The sequence below is a fragment of the Balaenoptera ricei genome, chromosome 13, assembly GCF_028023285.1.
Source record: "Balaenoptera ricei isolate mBalRic1 chromosome 13, mBalRic1.hap2, whole genome shotgun sequence".
Taxonomy (NCBI): Eukaryota; Metazoa; Chordata; class Mammalia; order Artiodactyla; family Balaenopteridae; genus Balaenoptera; species Balaenoptera ricei.
Genome location: NC_082651.1, coordinates 65,121,557 through 65,143,224, shown reverse-complemented (window position 1 = coordinate 65,143,224; position 21,668 = coordinate 65,121,557). Strand labels below are relative to the sequence as shown.

Below are 21,668 nucleotides of genomic sequence, written 5' to 3'. Positions count from 1 at the left end.
TGTCAAGTTATCTCAAGCAACAGAGCTATGATTCCTTAAATTATATCTTCTGGGCTTCCCTTGTGGCGCAGTGGTTAAGAACCCACCTGCCAATGCAGGGGACATGGGTTTGAGCCCTAGACCAGGAAGATCCCACATGCCGTGGAGCAACTAAGCCTGTGCACCACAACTACTGAGTCTGCACTCTACAGTCCGCAAGCCACAACTACTGAGCCCGCGTGCCACAGCTGCTGAAGCCCGCGCACCTAGAGCCCGTGCTCCACAACAAGAGAAGCCACTGCAATGAGAAGCCCGCACACTGCAACGAAGAGTAGCCCCCGCTCGCCACAACTAGAGAAAGGCCGCACACAGCAACAAAGACCCAATGCAACCAAAAATAATAATAAATTAATTAATTAAAAAAAATTATATCTTCCTTCTGTTAAATGGTTGGTATGCTTCTGAAAATAAAAGAAGAAGAAAGAGGTCCAGTGTGTATTCCACAGATGTCCAAAACCAATGCTTTTTTCCTAATAGGGTCTGGCTACCTGCTTAACCTTCACTGGCCAGGCCCCTTGGTATACACCTAACCTCAAATATTACAACTCCATTCCTCCACTACAGCTCCCCTTCCCTTTCCTCATTCTGTCGTCACATACCACACTTTCTCAGTTCATTCCATTTTCTAATTCTTTTCACTATCCTAATGAATAAGGTCATTAGGAAGCAAAATTAATTTCTCCTATTTTCTATATTTGCCTGCTCAAAGTCATTCGTATATTGAAGCTTTTAGAGTAGAAACATTAAGCACGGGGTCTGAATTAACAGGACAAAATTTTATTTTCCATTTTCTGCTCCCAGGTTTTGAGGGGTTTCATGTATCTGTGATTCTCCAGAATGTACATAATGCGTGATTTCTAGCAATGTTTCCACTATCAGCATGAATCTTGCCAATCATGGTTTGAAATATAAGACAGCAAGTATTAGAGATTACTTATAATTCTTTCATAGTTCATTAATAAATATATAACTCTAACCATACAATACTTTTATTTCAGAAATCATCATTTATCTTTGGCAAAATATAAGTCTATAATCCATCAAATGCAAATTTCTATATCAATGAAAAAATACAGAAAACAGTACATCATAGGTTTACCAAAGCATTAAGCAGAGGGGAAATTTTCCATAATTGTTGCAGACATTAATTCCTGTCTATAGCCTTGAAAAGACTTATCTGATTAAAAATAGTTTTATTGTTAATATTTGACAATTCAAATTAGTAAATATTTATTGAGATGCATCTATAAGTACAGAAATATGCATGTGAAGGAGGCAGAGATAAGTAAAACATAGTACCCTGATTTAAGAAGGTATCAATGTAGGAGAAACCAGATACAGTGCATATAAACACAAATGTCTCATAAGGAGCTAGCCATTTCTATATTTCAATAAATTTTACCACTGCTACACAAAAGAAAGCACTATTTTTTACCAAGGAAAAATGGATTTAAAAAAAAAAAGAGAGAAGAAAATAATCAAGTGTGACATTTTAAAATGAATGGAAACAAATATTCAGATACTCAAAAAAATAAAGTGACCGCCTACTATGGGCCAGAGGATTTTAAAGAACAGATCATTCTAGCACATACTTAAACAAATGACACATATAATACTGTAGAATTTCTTTTCACAAACACTTGCAACTTTAAACATGTGTGACAAACTAAGATCTAGCATAGTTATATTCTACAACTTAACCCATTTTTTTTTCTCCTTTGGTAACTGAGATTTGAAGCTCTGGATGACTTCCTCCATAGGAGATATAAGTATCAGAGTTTATAAGGTATTTTAAGAGAAATGATTGAGAGAGAAGTTGGATGGATGGGTCAGGATGCATGGGGTTTATAAGTGAGAAGATAAATCATGGTGTATGTTAACCTATGGCAAGTAGGTCAGGGCAAAAGGTGTTAGAAGGAATAGATAAGAAGGAATGTGCTGGTGGATATGTCAGGAAAAGGTTTTCCAGGATAAGTAGAACTATAGGAATGCCTATCAGATTATCTGTTTAAGAGTGTTAAAAATGACTGCTAGAGAAAGCATGGAAATTTCAACTTAAGTGTAGTTTGCGATGTAATTTCAAGCCATTAGATGAGAAAATATGGTTTCTTCATAAAGGCATGTTGAACTGGCAAAATGATAACAAAATGAAATTGAACAGCTGATTTCCTAAAGCACACACTGTAACTTCTGATTAAGTATTTGTATCATTGAGGATTTCAAAAGCACATAATAAAATACTAGCAAATATATTCCAAAAGTACATTATTAAAAGAATAATACACTATGACAAAGAAAAGTTCAACTCAGAACTGCAGAGATGGTTCAACTGTAGGAAATCTACTACTTTTACGATTCAGCATATTGATCAAAAGAGGATAAAAAAACCTCTTTAGAGAAAAATTATTATGGCAAAATTCTGAAAAAGCATTAATGTTACCTTTTATTCTTGATTTTTAAAGTATAATAAAATAGGAATCAGTATTTTTAAAACACTCATAAATAAAAACTATTTCCTTTAAAAGATTTTTTTAAAAAATATACAAAAGGCAGTATCATACTTAAGGGAGACACTAGAAGCATTCTAATAAAAGTAAAGGAGGAAAAAAAAAATCCACTATCACTACTACTATTTAATAGCCTTTCAAAGATACTGCATGATACCTTTAAAGAGAAGAAAATAAAAAGGTATAAAACTAGAAAAAGAACTGATAAATTCATCATCTTTTGCAGATGGTATGACCATATCATATCTCTTGAAATCCAAGAAAATGAACTGAAAAACTAATTATAAACAATGAAAGAATTCTGTACTATGGTTGGAGAACCAAACTAACATTAAAAAAGGGCTCCTTCATAGAGATATAAAGTAACGTAGTAAAGTAATTCTTAATACAAACACAAAAAGAGAGAAATACAAAAGAAAGTTTTAATATTGAATATGAAAAATAATTATAAAGAAAACTTCAAAATGTTACTGAAAGCAAAAGCATTCCCCATTTTAATGATGGAAAGAGAAACTCAGAGAGGCAGAGTAAGTCTTCCAAACTTGCATAACTAGTAAATGGTGACAACAAAAGATGAACCCAGATTTGTCTGGCTCCAAAGCTCATCCTCTTTCTACTACCATATATTGCTGCAAGTTCAAGAAAGAGAGCCTCTGTAAGCAAATTCAGATGAAATCCAACAAGTCTTCACTATTTAATGTTTTTAATAATTTGAAGGTTCTATTTATAATCACTATAAATGTATCCAAGATATTTATATCCAATTAATGTGAACAAGTTAAAAAGAAATCAAAGAAGTTGCCTGAAATAAACTGTATTAGCTATGTCAGGTCCTTGTGGTAGGTTCTCACAAGGACTGGGTACATGTGTGCAATTCCCAGAATAGACAAGATCCACAGTATTTCCTAGACCAAACTGAATAAGAAGGAGAGGGAAAAAAGCTGAGCCAAACTATTCAACCTGATCCTTTCCTGAACCATGATCCCATGGCACCTACAGTTTGTCCCTGACCTTCTAATCCCCTTTGGTTACTCTACGTCTGTTTTTCTAACTTCTTGATTATACTCTTGACACACGGAATATTACACTAAATACAAGACCCCTCTCTTTTGGCCTATCTGAATGGATCCTAGAATTCTTCTTCCTGTGTTGGCTTTTGGTTTTGTTTTGTTGATCCTGATCCCATACTTATCAGTTGACTATACTTAGTTATTACGTTTCTCAAAAAGCAGTGGGAGATGGCTCTTAAATGCTCTACCCTAGATATCATCTATTATAACTATCTTCTCTCCTAGAATTAAACCCTTTAGGATTTAGCATTCTACCACACTTTGGAAAAGGTAAAGGTGGCTATTTGAGGTTCAAAGGGAAAGTAAGGAAACAATGGTGGATGACAGCAAAACTACTACAGATCTAGGAGCAGGACTAAAGAAATGGGTCATGCTAATACAAAGTTATTTATAAGTCAACTGTATGCCTATACAAAATGAGAGCATGTGATGAAGAGACTAACAAGAAAGGAACATCAGAAATGCTTAAAAAAAAAAAAAAAGAGGGCTTCCCTGGTGGCACAGTGGTTGAGAATCTGCCTGCCAATGCAGGGGACACGGGTTCGAGCCCTGGTCTGGGAAGATCCCACATGCCACGGAGCAACTAAGCCCGTGCACCACAACTACTGAGCCTGCGTGTCTGGAGCCTGTGCTCCGCAACAAGAGAGGCCGCGATAGTGAGAGGCCCACGCACCATGATGAAGAGTGGCCCCCGCTTGCTGCAACTAGAGGAAGCCCTCGCACAGAAACGAAGACCCAACACAGCCAATAAATAAATAAATAAATAAAATAAAATAAAATAAAAAAAAAAGAAACACTTTTAATTTGTAATACTTACCTTGGCTCTCAGTTCTGAAGGCCAATGATTCATAGTCATCAAAACTTTGGGAGAAGAAGGCTAAGTTATCAACGGTCTATAGCTGCTAGACCTATACACCATTCTACTTATTAGTCACTAGTTAGCTAGAGCCATCACACAAAGTACTGCCTGGAAAATCCCATGAATTCAAGTAAGCCCTAACTTGCTGCATCTGTGAGTGGTTTCAGGATACCGAAATGCCAATTTCTCCAAGAGGCAGACACTTTACATTGTCCTGCAAAGCTCCTATGAATAGGAAGAGGTGATATGAGGGCAAACAAGAAGTACATCTTAAAAAGACAAGGGAGAATTTATCACAGAAGGAACTTCAGAAGTTCCTTTGCCTCTCAAAGAAAACAAACATTCCTAACATCCTTACCAGTAAACGATGTCCAGTGGTGCAAAGTAGTTTTTCATTATCAGGTCAGCAAAGTAAGCTTCTGTTTCCCGGCAGGCAGTTCCATTTCCAATCACCACTGTGCTGCAGCTTCAAGGAGAAACAGAATGAGAAACTGGATGAGATCAAGGCATGCTTCTAAATCAATCCGGAGAAAATGGACAGAATGCACGAACAGTATTATATGATGCTCTTATTCCCTCATATATCCAAGCAATCTCTCCACTATCTCACAGGGGCCACGCAGACTTATGTAGAATAAAAGACACTGCTCCTGCACTTGTTATTATAGGAGGCAGTGGAGAAATGTCTTATGGTCACAAAATCTCAAGAATAGTCAGCTTTCTTCCCATCTAGAAGGAATGAAATTTAGACATGAATAAGTAAACTCTGGAACATTCTAAGCCATAATAAAGAATTATGACTGAATTATGTAATATGTTTTCAAGTAATTTCTGAAGCTTCTCTAACTACTGCCACATCCATTCCTCAGATCCATGAAAAAGAAAGAAAGAAAGAAAGAGAGAGGGGGAGGGAGGGAGGAAGAAAGAAAGAAAGAGAGAAGGCCCAAACTGAAGAATTAAAATCTCACTTTTGGTCATATTACCACCTTTGTTTAGCGAAGGTGGCAGAGGAAGGGCGTAGCATTCCTCCAGAGTCTCCAAATGTAGAGTTCTCCAGCAATTTGCCCCAGCATTGTTTTACATGGTTCCTTTTCTAACACCAAGGCACTTCCTTTAATCCCTCCCTCCAAATTAGGGACTTCAAAGATATCTCTGATTGGCTGAGCCACTGAAATACTCAAAAGGTTACTTATTTTCATACTTGAAATTCAGCAAAAGCCTCTTTATTTTCTCTGCCTCTCGGAAGCCTTGTCCACAATGCAAGTATACCACGTCAGTATGAAGTATCTGACCTTAGGAAAAAATGAAAAGAAAAGGCCATTTTGTAAGAAATTACGAAACATAACACACCACTGATTTGATTAAGCAAGTTGAAACTGAAAAAGGAACTGGTTCATCTTTTAAAATGCAGTCTGAATCTTCCATATTCCTTAATCAGATTCCCCCTTAAGCATTCTGAAATTTTGTTACCTCCAAAGTTATCAGAACTCTATTTTGGTATAAAAAAATCATTATCAACTAGATAATATGCCATGATACCTAAAAGAGAAATGATTTTTAATAACACTTAACATCAAAAATAGTAAAAGCTGGGACTTCCCTGGTGGCGCAGAGGTTAAGAATCTGCCTGCCAATGCAGGGGACAGGGGTTCGAGCCCTGGTCCAGGAAGATCCCACATACCACAGAGCAACTAAGCCCATGCACCACAACTACTGAGCCTGTGCTCTAGAGCCCGTGAGCCACAACTACTGAGCCCGCGTGCCACAACTACAGAAGCTCACGCACCTAGAGCCTGTGCTCGGCAACAAGAGAAGCCACCACAATGAGAAGCCTGCGCACCGCAACGAAGAGTAGCCCCCCAAAGAGTAGCCCCCACTCGCCGCAACTAGAAAAAGCCAGAAAACCTGCAGGCAGCAACGAAGACCCAATGCAGCCAAAAAATAAATAAAATTTTTTCAAAAAATAGTAAAAGCTAACAGTTACTGAATATTTACTGTATATCAGTGAGTGTTGTAATACTATTCTATTTCTTCCTTTGGCTTGTAGATATGTAAATCTCTTTACCTTATGTAATTTTTTTCAGCTGCATACTTATGAACTGTGGGCTTTTCTGTACTATATTTCAGCCAGAAATATATTTTAAAATTTGAGGGTAACTCCTAAAGAATAGAAATAATGAGCTAGGTGACCAAATTAGGAAGTTAGGAAAAGGACGACAGAATAATCTCAAAGAAAGTGGAAGGAAGAAAATAATAAAGTTAAAAAAGCAGAAATTAATGAAATAGAAAAAAAACCCATATAACAGAGAGGACCAATGAAGCTTAAAATTTTAAATCACCTGTTAAGAAAAATACATACTTTTAGCTATACCAATCAAGTAAAAGAAAGGATGACACAAATAAATTATATTAGAAATGAAAAGGGAGTATAACTAGAGATTCAGAACAAATTTACAAGATACAGAGAGATTATTATAAACAACTTGATGTTAATTTAGATTAAATGATGAAATGGATAAATTCTTGTAAAAGTCTTACCAAAACAGACTGAAAATACATATGCATGTATGTATGTATGTGTGCATAAAATTTTAAAAAGAACCATTCTATAAACAATACAAATACAGTAAAGGATAAAAGCCATATGATAGCTCAATAGATGCAGGAAAAAACACTGACAAAATATACTTCCCATCTATTGTAAAAATGCACAGCATGAAAACAGAGCAACTTAGGACAGCAAAATCAAAAGGCCATGACTGTATTTATAAAAAACAAGTATCCCCACAAAATGCAAAAGGTGAGCAGGTGGGAACAATGCACCAATAACCACCAAGACCAATGTACATCAGCATTTCTGTGGGAGGAGGCACAGAGAAACAATGGAGTATCTCATGGACCTGAGATTGGAGGAAGCCTCAAAATGTCAGAAGGTACTTCCCTGGAAATCAAAACTGCCCCGTTTGAGAATAGAAAGTAAAACTGGAAAAGACCTTTGCATACTCTACTCTAATTTATAGGTCAGTACAAAGGTTGCACAGTAAGTTCAGAAAGGACTGGAAAACTCTGATCTCTGAACTCTTGAAATTAACAAGTAGAGCATTCTTTTCAAGACAAAACCCCACAGTGAGAAAAAAATGTTGAGCATCATATCCACATTGAGCAAGGTAAGAACAGTATGGACAAAGGGGAAAAAATGTCTAGATAAAAGGGAAGAAAGCAATAGGAAAGCAAATTTCAGAGAGTATAAGGTTATCTCTCTATCCAAATAGATAAAGTTTTTCTTCCCAATAATTTGGAAAAAGTAGAAATGATAGTTCTAGAGATATACAGCTAGCTTTCCATCCTAAAAGCTGAGAAAAACTAATTTTATGTAAAAGTAAGCAACAGAAAAGGATCATAGTCAAATTTCATATAGAATGATTATTTTTCAAATAGGAAATAAAAAAGACTAGTATGATGTCTACAGAAAGATGTGCCCAAAAACAGAGAAAAACTGTAACCTAATATATAAGAACAAGCTATCAAAAAAAAAGATTAGAGAAAATGAGAATAAAATAAATCAGAATTAGAAAATGTCAGAAGTAAGATCAAAGAACTTAGGAATGAATTAAATATGAAAGAAAAAGTTATTCTAGGAATGAAAACTTAAACCAAAAGAAACATAAGAAAAATGTAATCAAAAAAATTAAAAGGTGAAGAAGTTCACCACAGAACTGTAATCTATTTTTTATAAATACCAAATGGAAATTCAAAAACTTAAAAACATAACTTAAATAAATAACTCAATGGATGGATTTAATAGCACATTAGACATAGCAGAATAGAGGATTAATTAACTTAAAGACAATTAATAAAAAATAAAAGAATTGAAAATAGAAGAGGAAATTGAATGGTCTAAAATACACATAATTAGAATTCCAGAAAGAGATGCAAGAAGGTCTACAAACCTCAAGCAGAATTCATGTCCCCCTCCCTCCAAAACAAACAAATAACACACACACAAACAGCTAAGCATATAAGAAAACTTCTGAAAACCACAAAGAAAAAATCTTAGCAGGCAGAGGAAAAAATTATCACCTTCAAAGGAACAATAATAAGATTTTTGTCTGACTTCTCAACAGAAACTGTAATAGCCAGGAAAAAAAAAAAAAGAAAGAAAGAAATGACATCTTTAAAGCACTGAAAATAACTGCCAATCTTGAATTCTACACCCAGCAAAAATATTTTTCAAAACCGAAGGCAAATCAGAAACATTCAGACAAAAAAACCGAGACAATTTGTCACTAGCTGATCCACATTAAAAAGTAACAGACTAGAGTTTTAGGAAGAAAGAAAGTGATCTCAAATGGAAACACAGAAATGCAGAAAGAAATGAAGATAACAGAAAGGGCAAATAAATGAGTAAACATGAAAAAAAATACTGACTGGACAAAACAATAAAAATGTCTCGTGGTATTTAAAATATACACAGAATCAGGACTTCCCTGGTGGTCCAGTGGTTAAGAATCCGCCTTCCACTGCAGGGGACGCAGGTTCGATCCCTGGTTGGGGAACTAAGATCCCACATGCCACAGGGCAACTAAGCCCGCGAGCTGCAACTACTAAGCCTGCGCACTCTGGAGCCTGCGTGCCACAACGAGAGAGACGCTCACGCGCAGCAACTAGAGAAGCCCATGCACCGCAACAAAAAGATGCTGCATGCTGCAACTAAGACCCAATGCAGCCAAATAAATAAATAAATAAATAAATATTTTTTTAAAAACAAAAATAAATAAAATATACACAGAATCAAAATGTATCATATATAAATGCAGTCAGTATAAACAGAAGTTGATGGGGGATAAACAGTTATTAAAGTCTGAGCCCAGTTAATCCTCAATACATCCATTGTGACATAGGAAAGGGCATAAATGATAGTAAATGTTGACTGTTTGAGTCAACAAACAGGCCAAACAGGAAGCTTCATCCTGATTCCTATATCCCTTTTTGTGAGAAAACCATCTTCTATTCCTTGAAAATTAGCATTATTTCCAAATCCTCATGGAGTATATGAAGTGAAATTTATGACCAACCAAACAACTTCTATATAAAATGCTGAAGGGTATGCTTACTGGTAGGAGAAATTATAGCTAATTTGCAACCGTGTTTATAACCGGGATCCACTCCCATCAAGGTACGCCCTGGGACAGGGCTTGTTAAAAGGAGCTGACGAAGGTTCCGTCCAAACATCATTACTGATTCTTTCTCTGCATCTGATGTTAGTTTGGCTCTTTAGAAATAGAAAAAGAGAAGAAAAAAGAAAAAGTACTCAGTTTTCATTCATTCCAATTTTCTTCCAGAAAAAGAACACAATTATTCCTCATTGGAGCATTCATTATAACAAAATAACTTAAGATCTTTAGAAATAGAAAAAGAGAAGAAAAAAGATAAAGTATTCAGTTTTCATTCATTCAAATTTTCTTCCAGAAAAAGAACACAATTATTCCTCATTGGAGCATTCATTATAACAAAATAACTTAAGAGAAAAAAAATCACATACAAAATTATATTGAGTCTCTTTTTGCTAAGCTCAGTAATACAGATACCACAAACAATTTTGTGGTATCAAACCTGCTGAGTTTGTCATACCTACACTCCTTCTCTATCTGCTCACCCTTATACAAGAAATCTACATGTATAAGTATCTGTGTATACGAGAGAGACAGGGTGTATAAAGATTTGGACATTACATGGGATGTCAAAGTTTATCAGCTGATTAAAAATATAAACACATAATTAGTGGTCAATTATTGAATCATAAGTAGCCTCCTCCAACAATGCTTAGTTTTACACCCTCACCTATATATATCTCAAGGCCATCTTCTCACTCTATTCCATTCCCCACATCTACCCCCTCGTCACTCTCACAGTGATGTGACATGATCACAGATATTAATACCAGTCCAGAACCCTGCCTCACATAAATAACTACCCAATTTTATCCAGAGAAGCTATTAAAAGTCTAATTTTCAAACTTTTTCTAGGATAAAAAAATATGTCTATATTGGATTTAAAGGCATTTGGAAACTAAGTTTTACACCATTTGCCTATTTAACAAGAGTTCTTAACATATTATCTCCTGAAACTCAAAAGAATTTATTAAAAGTATGTCTTCTCTATTAGACCAGGTTAAAAAAAAAGTGCATGCCAATGGCCACAAGAACAAAGCAATTCAGGGCACATTTCTATCAGCGTTGAGGTAGAATTATCTACATATCTAAAGGTACATACAGCTAATCAACATTTGTTTTCCTGGCTTAATTCAGCTTCTTACGGCTTTTCTCTCATCTTCTCTAATATTTCACTGTCATTCTCCCTGCATTCAGCCAAGCAACATGAAGATATCATTACAGGTATTTCTAAATATTCACGTTTAACTTTACTTATTGAGTGAGCACTGTACTCAGTCTTATATAAGGTACTGTGATTGATGTAAGAGATACAAAGCTGAAAAAATCCCTACCCTGAAGATCACTGTCTAGTGGAAGAAACAGAAAAATAAACAGACGAGTATAACACATGGTAGGGATAGCTAAGTTAGGAGAACTTTCTAAAAGAGATGTCTTCTCAGGTGAATCAAGAAGGATAAGTAATAGTTAAGCAAACAAAGGCAGGGATAGTAGCTGAAGAGCATTGAGAAAACACTGGGCAACAGAAGCAGCAGATGTCAAAGCTCATGGCTCATTTATAGAAAAAGCAAGTTAACTTCATATGATAAAATAAGAAGAAATACCAAGACAAAGGGCTACAGAGGAAGAAAAAAACAGACCACAAAGGGTTCTTCTAAAGAGCTTGGATTTTATCCTGGAGACAAAGAAGATCCACTGAAGGATTTTAAGTAGAAGAGTATGAAATAATCAGATGGGAATTTAAGGATGGCAATGTGGAATATGTATTAGAAAATACAAGACAGAGATCATCTATGATCCTAGTATAGTGATTCAGACAAGAAATGATGATAACCTGAACTAACCATGGATATACTTTCTCCTAGTAAAGATGGAGATAAAGAGGAGGCAAAATTCAAGATATAATAAAAGATGGCATAATAGACAGCACTTGGTAATACTGATAATGTAGTTTTGATGAAAGAGGTATGTGTGAAAAATGACACAGGGATGAATGATCATGACAGTCATGGAAACAAAAATGCAGAAGTAGACTCTGAATCTTACATAGTCAACTGAATAAAATGGCTGCAAAATAATATAGTCTATTTGATCTCTTTTAATACACACACATGAATGGAGAAAAGTCTAGTTAACAATGGTTATCTCTACGTGGTGAAATTATATGGGTTTTTTTTCCTTTGTGTTTTACTGATTCTTTCAATTTTTCTGCATTTGGACAAATTTCTTTTTAATTAGAGAATTAAAGTAATTTTCTTTAAAAAATAAATCAGTTGAGGGTTTTCTCCCTCAACTGCTGTTCAGGTAATTACAAGTATTTCTATGAAGAGACACATCTGTAGACAACGTCTGCAAACCAACTTATGGAATGAAATAAGATATTTTTTAACCACAGGCATTTTAGAAAAAGAGGAGGAAAGTGCTCTTGCTTGCCACTGCTAATGGAAGTCGGAGAAGAATTATACATTAAATAATCCCACAGCAAACTGCACAAATTAAATCTCAATGAAATTATTCCACAAGCAGTAAAGCTATTCACATCAAATATATGTAAAAATGTCAAATGTACCACTGGACATTATATGCGACATGAGAAAACAAGATAAAAGGATGAATCAAGAGAATGAATGATTTTGATAAAAAAGAGGTTGGACAAAGGAGCTATATATCTTTTTTGTTAGTACCTGCTCACTCCCTACTCTAAATGCCTCCAAAGTCAACGGCCAAGTCCAGTAAAAGAAAAACAGACAAACATAAAGGCTGCTGTAAATTCTAGTGAGGCTGAAGAGATGGCTAGAAATCTATAGTTTCCAGGTGACCCTTGCTGAAACACTAAATAAACGGGAATGAAGAAAATCTATAGCACATAGAAAGGAATATATGAAGGCATGGCTGGTGTCTAAACATTGACTACCAAGACAAAGGCTAGAGAGAAGTAGGAAAGAGGGTTTTTGCCTCCCAACAATGTCTGTCCATCTCCTCCCCTAAAAACAATTCGGTACCTCACCTCTTTTGCAGTTCTTTGTAACCTTTAGTTCTTCTGCTACTCCATTTAGATGGTCACCTTAATAATCTCCTAATATTTGTTCATCACTGCTGATAATTATTCATTGAAACAACTCCATTTGCTAATATATATTAGCTTTCTCTCATAGTAATACATTCATCATGTACTCCTCTGATTTCCTTATGCTTTTTTTGGCTCTCTTACCTCTAAAACTGCTGCCAACTAACTTCTCCATTAACTTCTTAGTTTGTTTCTCCCAAGCCAAATCTCTCATCAATAAAACCATTTGTTTGGCTTGGTTGTCAAATTGCAAGACTAGTATTGCAGAACTGGAAGGGGTACACATTAAGTGGTCAAGATTTGAAAAGTATACCGTAAATGTTTTGTGATCTATGCATGTGAATGTCTCTACAGATTGAAATCTATGCTTAAATTTAAGACTTTGTGATTCTGACTCAGTTCTTTGGATTGGTTAATGGATCAACAAATATTTACTACACACTTTAATGGGCCTATTACCATACATAAAAATAAACAGTCCAGAAAGTTAAATAAGACAAGATGCATACCTGAACTCTCTACAAAGGAGAGGATAAATAAGGCGTTTAAAGGAATCATCCAGTGAGTTGTATAAGATCTTCATTAACTCTGGCCTTGCAAAGCCACGTGGTCTCCACCTGCAAAAAAGAAAAGCCTATACTAAAACTGATGTAACAATAATAAGGTCATAAAAGGGCTCCTGGAAGAGCAGAGAGGAAGTGGAAAAGAAAAGGGGGGAAGATATTTTATTGAATCCAAAGTAACATAATCTGTAAGAAGAGACAGTAATGTCTGAAAATTATTACTATGACATCTGGAGTTCTTATTTTTAAAAACCTGGTAACCATGGTAACACATAAAACTTAAGGGAGGAAAAAACTTTCCTATTCTGGGGAGAGTCCCCAAGGCATTATTAATAATGGTCAAAATTTTTAAGATATAAGAAAGTCACCAAAAAATTACTGAACCACTGCTATAGACTGAATTATGTCCCCTAAAATTAGTATGTTGAAGCCCTAACCCTCAAATCGGATGATATTTGGAGACGGAGCCTTTGGGAGGTAATTAGGTTTAGATGAGGTCATGAGGGTAGGGTCCCCATGATAGGATTAGTGAGTGCCCTTAAAAGAAGAAATATCAGATACCCCCTTCTCTCTACCCCCACGTCAGGTGAGGACATAATGAGAAGGCTGCTGTCTGCAAGACAAAAAGAGGGTTGTCACCAGAAACCAAATCAGCCTGACCTTGATCTTGGACTTCCAGCCTCCAGAACAAGGAGAAAATAAATTTCTGTTGTTTAAGCCACCTAGTCTATGGTATTTTGTTATGGCAACTGAAGCTAAGACAAGCACTATGTCCTTCTTTTCCCATTTCTTAATCTCTTCCTGAGAGTTAAAGTAGATTGAGCAAAGGAGAAACTCTGTTTTAACCTTTGCCTCTTGTCATCCTTGAGTAGAACTCACTCTATTCCTCAGGTTGTACTGTTCTACTAGGCAGTGTATCTGCATACATACTGATAAATATAAATGCCAGAGAACCCACTGTTAGTAGAAACTGGAAAAAGAACAGTAAGAGAAAAACACAAGCTAAAAAGGACAAACAAATTCAGCCTTACCCCTTTTCTGTGTTCCCTACATCTACAGCATCTCTGCCCATGTCCTTCATTGGCTCTTGAATAGAAAACATTAATATTTTATCAATGGTTCCTAATAAACCATTAATATACTTTAGGGACACTGTCATCTCCCTTACTTATAATGTGATACACCAAAGGCTACATAATAATAACTAATTGAATACCTTCCATAGAAGGGTATTATTTGAGTAGAATATAGTTTTGTTTTTTAATTTGAATGAAAGTGCTTTTAGGCAGGACGTACATCCTTCCTTCCATCCAAATCCTTGTTTCTCCCTACTGTCATCTACACCTTAGGGCATGAAACGTAGGGAGAACTAGGATATGAATTAGACAGTTATTATTATTATTATTATTATTATTATTATTATTATTATTTTGTTATGTTACAGGCATACCTTGGAGATACTGTGGGTTTGGTTCCAGACCACCACAATAAAGTGATTATCACAGTAAAGTGAGTCACATGAAGTTTTTGGTTTCCTAGAGCATATAAGAGTTATGTTTACACTATAATGTAGTCTATTAAGTGTGTAATACCATTATGTCTTAGAAAACAATGTACATACCTTAACCAAAAAATAATGCTATTGGAAAAATGGTACCAATAGATAACGCACAACACAGGGCTGCCACAAACCTTCAATTTGTAAAAAAAAAAAAAACAAAAAAACCCAATATCTGCGAAGCACAATAAAGCAAAGTGCAATAAAACTTATAGCTCTGTTGTTGTTATTAATTGGGGAAATTCAATGGCAAACAAAGACATCCCAGAAGAAACATCTGAGATGGCTTTAAAAAAATGAATTGTGGTTTACCAAATAAGACAAAGGAATAAAAGCATTCTAGGAAGAAACCATACCATATGTAAAAGCTTAGAGGCATTAAAGAGCATGATAAGCTCGAGTAACTAGAAGCAGATTAGTCATACAAGGGCATAAAGCTGCAGGATCAGGTTGCAGGGTAGATGAGGCTAGAAAATATGGCAGTAGCCAGATTACTGAGGCCCTTATCACCATACTCTGGAGCTTGGCCAGTTAGGAGAGAACATAGCCCTGGGTCATGGGACAATACACTAGGAAAAGAGTCCTTAGAGGCAGGAAGGCCCTAATGTAGTGATTCTTATAATGAATGTATCTGATGTCTGCTGGGGGATCATTCCCTTTAAAGCCAAACCAAGGTTTACACATTGGTTGTAGGAAAAAAATGGAAATCTTTAACATCAGATACCCAATTTCTCTGGAAGCCCCAGTAGCCTTCCTTAAACCTCAAGGTTCTCCTGTGGCGTGACGGCTCACCTCCCTGGAACAGAGTGCTGTGGGTCTATTTTATACCTAAGGATGCCTCAATTATACTCATTCACAGTGACCTTTAGACCACAGACCCAGCTATACTCACTTCCTGCATTACAGAAACTCCTTTTTCTTCCTCACCCCACAGCAATTTCTATCTCTTGACTGGCTTCCTGTGATCTATTCATTTAGCACTCGAAGGGACCTGAAACAGTATAGCGAAGTCACAGACCTTATTACTTCTAAACTTAAAGGAAATACAATGGGTTTCCCTTACAGGGTATCATCTTAAAACTTGATTCTTCCTCTAATTCAATAGTTAAACACTGCTGAATAAAATTAAGAAGGACCTCACTTTAACTAAATTTCACAATACAAAATACATGCGATGTGCACAATGAAGCATACAAATTAAGACAGAGGCCACAAACTCAAATACCTACGGGGAGTCAGGAAAGTACTGTAAACAAATGAATAAGACCCAGGGCCTATATGTATGTTTTTGACAGAGACATGCTTTATTCACCCATTACAGACAAAGAAATATTCTTCACTCTGGCAAAGAAACATGCTCCCCCCCATTCGGTACCTATAGATAAAGATAGGCTCTCTCCATCTAGCTTTCATTTTCCCACATTTAAAATAGAAATGGATACAGGATATAGTTCCCCTTAAATCTACCACAAGAAAAAAGCAGCACCATTTTAGTGTAGCATTTTCTCAAAGTGATGTGACAGACATTTGGGAACAGAATAATTTACTTTACAAGACTATCCCATACATTGGCACTAAAAGCTAGTTTTAAAAAAGAAAAAAGCTAGTAGCCAGCCTCAGTCATTCATTCGTTACTCATATAATATCTGATAAATTAAATATTTGATTCAATTATCCTTAATGAACAAAACATTTCAGATATACTATATACAGTATGTTTCTGTTAATTCATTTTTCATAAAAGAAAATATACTCTTTATAAAAGATTCATATGGTACAGGATTACAGTAAAAGTCTCTTTCCCCAGAAATAACCACTATTAATAATTCTTATGTACTTCCCAGATATTTCCTATTTAAACATACACAACATACGTACTTTTTAAATTAAAAAAAATTTTTTTTAACATCTTTATTGGAGTATAATTGCTTTACAGTGGTGTGTTAGTTTCTGCTTTATAACGAAGTGAATCAGCTATACATATACATATATCCCCATATCTCCTCCCTCTTGCGTCTCCCTCCCACCTTCCCTATCCCACCCCTCTAGGTGGTCAGCTCCCTGTGCTATGCGGCTGCTTCCCACTAGCTATCTATTTTACATTTGGTAGTGTATATAGGTCCATGCCACTCTCTCACTTCGTCCCAGCTTACCCTTCCCCCTCTCCGTGTCCTCAAGTCCATTCTCTATGTCTGTGTCTTTATTCCTGTCCTGCTCCTAGGTTCGTCAGAACCTTTTTTTTTTTAGATTCCATATATATGTGTTAGCATATGGTACTTGTTTTTCTCTTTCTGACTTACTTCACTCTGTATGACAGACTCTAGGTCCATCCACCTCACTACAAGACACTATATCCATTGCCTGTCACTGTTTTTTTTTTTTTTTTTAACACAATGGACATCTTTCCATTATCAGTACATATAGATCTCAATATAGCATTTTAAAAACAAAAAAAAGAATATTCTGTAAAAATCTATAAACAGACCTGTTTTGGATGCACCACCTACAGAACTCATTCTTCACTCCATCAGAAATGTTAACCTTGACCGTCAGTATCTTCAAATTTTCTCCACGGTTAATTGCCAGAATCTGAGTGCAAACATATATGGCAAAGACTGATGATCCACAAAATATATAAATGATCAATTTAACCAGTCAATATTTGTGAAACAAACTGGGTGGTTATCCAGTCTAGAGCTATATCAATTTTGTATTCATTTATTTACCAAAAATGTATTCAAAAATAATCATTTCTTTATATTATTTTCAAGTATTTTCAAAATAAAATACAGGTACAAAGCCTATGATATTCACAGGAAGAGATAGTGTTGATCTAAAAATCTCATTTCAGATTCTACTAATTGAAAGTTTTTGATCACCTAGAGTTAGAAGGATATACTTTTTATATTTGTGAAAAAACATTACTAAGATAAATACAAACATGGAAATTTCTAAGTGGAATATTTAATAACTACTAATTGCTACCATTTATTGAGCACTTACTAATTGTCAGGCCCATCTAAGCACTTTAAATACATTAACTCATTTATCTTCAAAGCCACCAGTGATGTATGTATTAACATCTTACTCTTATATGATAATTTTTCTAAGACTAACTTGTCCTAAATCACAAAGCTAGCAAGTAGCAAAGGAGGAATTTAAATTCAGATTGACCTGTTTCTACTTTTAATTAATATATTAAAAGAACAATTGCTTTAAAACACATTAAAAACACTCCTTAAAGAAAAGCAAACAAACCTAAAGCAAGAAGAAGAAAGGAAATAATAAAGAACAGAGGGAAAATTAATACAATAGAGAATAGAAAAACAATAAAAAGTATCAACAAAACCAAAAGTTGGTTCTTGGAAAATATCAACAAAATTGACAAACCTTTCTCTAGGCTGACCAAAGAAAAAAGGGAGACATTCCAATTATCAAAATCAGGAATGAAAGAGGGGCCGTTAATATGAATGCTATAGAAATAAAAAGGATCAAAAGAGAATACTATGAACAACTGTATGCCAAATTAGAATTCCTAAAAAGATACAAACTTCTAAACTAGAATAAAAAAGAAATAGAAAAATTCAAAATTATCTATAACAAGTAAAGAGATAGAATTAGTAATTTTAAAATTTCCCACAAGGAAATACCCAGGCTCATATGGCTTCACTGCTGAATTCTACCAAACATTTAAAGAAGAATTAATAGCAATTCTTCACAAACTCTTCCAAAAATACAATAGAAGAAAAAACTTCCTGACTCTACCCTGTTCTTGCAAGAACATTGCAAGAGAAAAGTAAAGACCATTGCCTCTTATGAATATAGGTGTAAAAATTCTCAATAAAATACTAGTAAACTAAACCCAGAAACATATAAAAAGGATTATACACAAGGATCAAAAGGGATTTACTCCAGGAATGCAAGGTTGGTTTAACATCCAAAAAAGAAGTAATACATCATAACTATAGAATAAAAAACAAAAATTACATGATCATTTCAATAGAAGCAGAAAGAATATTTGAGAAAATTCCAGCAGTTGTTCATGATAAAAATACTCAAGAAACTAGGAAGAGAAAGCAAATTCTTCAAAATGATAAAGGGCACATACAAAAACTCCACAGATAACATAATGTTTAATAGTGAAAGACTGGATGCTTTCCCTCTAAGATTACAAGGGTGTCTCCTCTTGCACTTCTATTCAACATTGTACTGGAGGTTCTATCTATGGAAATTAGGCAAGAAAAAGAAATAAAAGGCCTCTAGATTGAAAAGAAAGAAGTTAAAACTATCTCTATTTGCAGATACTATGATCTTGTATACAGAAAATCCTAAGGAGTCCACTATAAAACTATTAGAACTAATAGAGTTCAGCAAGGTTGCAGGATAATTAATTTCTACACACTAGCAATAAACATCCTAAAAATAATTTTTTTAAATTCCATTTACCATAGCACCAGCACAAATAAAATACTTTCCAATAAATTTAACAAAAGAAGTTCAAAATTATACACTGAGAACTATAAAATATTGTTTTTAACAAAACTGAAGAAGACCTAAATAAATGGAAAGACATCCCAGGTCAATGGATCAAAAGGCTTAATATTGCTAAATGGCACTAATCCCCAAATTACTTCATAAATTCAATGTGATCCCTATCAAATCCCAGCTAGCCTCTTTGCAGAAATTGACAAACTAATTCTAAGATTCATATAGAAATGCAAGGGACCCAGAATAACTAAGTCAATCTTGTAAAAAAAGAACAAACCTGGAGGACTCCCACTTCTCAATTTCAAAACTTACTACAAAACTACAGTAATCAAGACGGTGTGGTACTGGCATTAAAGATAAACATACAGATGAATGGAATAGAATTTAGAGTCCAGAAATAAATCTATACATCTACAATCAAGTGAATGTCAACAAGGGTGCTAAGAAAATTAAACGGGGAAAATACAGTCTTTTCAACAAGTGATGCTGGTACAATGGATGGCCAAATTCAAAAGAATGAAGTTGGACAGCGTCTTCACACCATACACAAAAATTAGCTCAAAATTGATCATAGACCTTAATATAAAAACCAAACCTATAAAATGCTTAGAAGAAAATACTTGAGAAAATCTTCATAACCTTGAGTTACAAAAGGCCTTAGGTAAAACACCACATGCATAATCAACACAAGAAAAAAATAAATAGATTGGATTTCAACAAAATTATAATTTTTATATCTCAAAGGATACCATCAAGAAATTGAAAAGAAAGCACTTAGCACAGGAGAAAAGTTTTGCAAATCATATATCACATAAAGGACTTATATCTAGAACATACAAATATCTCTTATAACTTAACAATAAAAAGACACAACCTAACAAAAATGTGCAAAAGGTCCAAAGAGATATATTTTTCAAAGATAATATAGAAATGTTCAATAAGTACATGAAAAGATGCTCAACATCATTAGTTAGAAGAGAAGTGCAAACCAAAACCATAATGAGAAACCAGTTCATACCAAGATGGCCATAATCAAAAAGATAGACAGGGACTTCTCTCATAGTGCAGTGGTTAAGAATCCACCTGCCAGTGCAGGGGACATGGGTTCAAGTCCTGGTCTAGGAGGATCCCACATGCCGCGGAGCAATTAAGCCTGTGTGCCACAACTATTGAGCCTGCGCTCTAGAGCCTACAAGTCACAACTACGGAGCCCACAAGCCACAACTATGGAGCCCAAGTGCCACAACTACTGAAACCTGCGTGCCTAGAGCTCGTGCCCCACAACAAAAAGAAGCCACTGCAATGAGAAGCCTGTGCACTACAATGAAGAGTAGCCCCCGCTCGTTGGAACTAGAGAAAGCCCGTGTGCAGCAACGAAGACCCAATGCAGCCAAAAATAAAACAAATAAATAAAATAAAATTTATATTAAAAAAAAAGATAGACAATAAGTATTGGTGAGGATATAAAGAAACGGAACTCTCATAAACTGCTGGTGGGAAGGTAAAATGGTATAGCCACTCTGGAAAACAGCAACCTTAATTTATGTAAATTCTAAAGGTATTTTCAAGTAAAATGTTAAATATAGAACAAATCCTCAAAGTTTAAAATATTACAGATACTTTAAAAAAATTCTTTAAATATATTTGAGAAATTTCCAAGGTAAACATTGGCAGAAATAAAATAATCACTTAAAAATAAACTTTTAATACAAAATAAACTTCAGTTTGGGCTGGACAAAATCTTCAATGTCTGCCAGCTCTCTGAAATACTGAAAGGAACACTGAAGAGTAAATAAAAGTTCTTCATCCAAGAATTTATCAGTAATAAATTCATTCACGCAGAATACAATATTATAGGGGAAAAAGAGTTATTTAATTCTGATTTATATAAATACATTATTAGGGACTTCCCTGGTGGCGCAGTGGTTAAGAATCCGCCTGCCAATGCAGGGGACATGGGTTTGATCCCTGGTCCAGGAAGATCCCACATGCCATGGAGCAACTAAGCCCGTGCGCCACAACTACTGAGTCCGCGTGCCACAACTACTGAAGCCCATGCGCCTAGAGTTCGTGCTCCACAACAAAGAGAAGCCACTGCAATGAGAAGCCCACGCACTGCAACAAAGAGTAGCCCCCACTAGCCGCAACTAGGGAAAGCCTGCGCGCAGCAACGAAGACCCAATGCAGCCAAAAAAAAAAAAAAAAACCCAAATAAATAAAAATATAAATACACTATTATATCAAAATATATTATTGGAGGGTGCTTTTTTTTCCACCATACCTAGTAAAGTCATAGGTCAAACTTTAAAAAATCCTAACATAGAGGATCCATGGTAGAAAAGGGAG

At 35.2% G+C, this 21,668-nt stretch overlaps 1 protein-coding gene across 1 annotated transcript in view; it reads right to left on the bottom strand.

Moving 5' to 3' along the window:
* Positions 1–21,668, bottom strand: part of SRBD1 (S1 RNA binding domain 1) — a 237,638-nt gene that overhangs the window by 173,182 nt on the left and 42,788 nt on the right. Inside the window, exons 10-14 of the mRNA XM_059942845.1 lie at positions 17,320–17,423; positions 13,223–13,330; positions 9,590–9,747; positions 5,677–5,767; positions 4,834–4,941 (exon numbers count right to left, since the gene is read on the bottom strand). Of these exons, the coding sequence (XP_059798828.1) occupies positions 4,834–4,941; positions 5,677–5,767; positions 9,590–9,747; positions 13,223–13,330; positions 17,320–17,423 (569 nt within the window). The remainder of the gene's footprint in view (positions 1–4,833; positions 4,942–5,676; positions 5,768–9,589; positions 9,748–13,222; positions 13,331–17,319; positions 17,424–21,668) is intronic.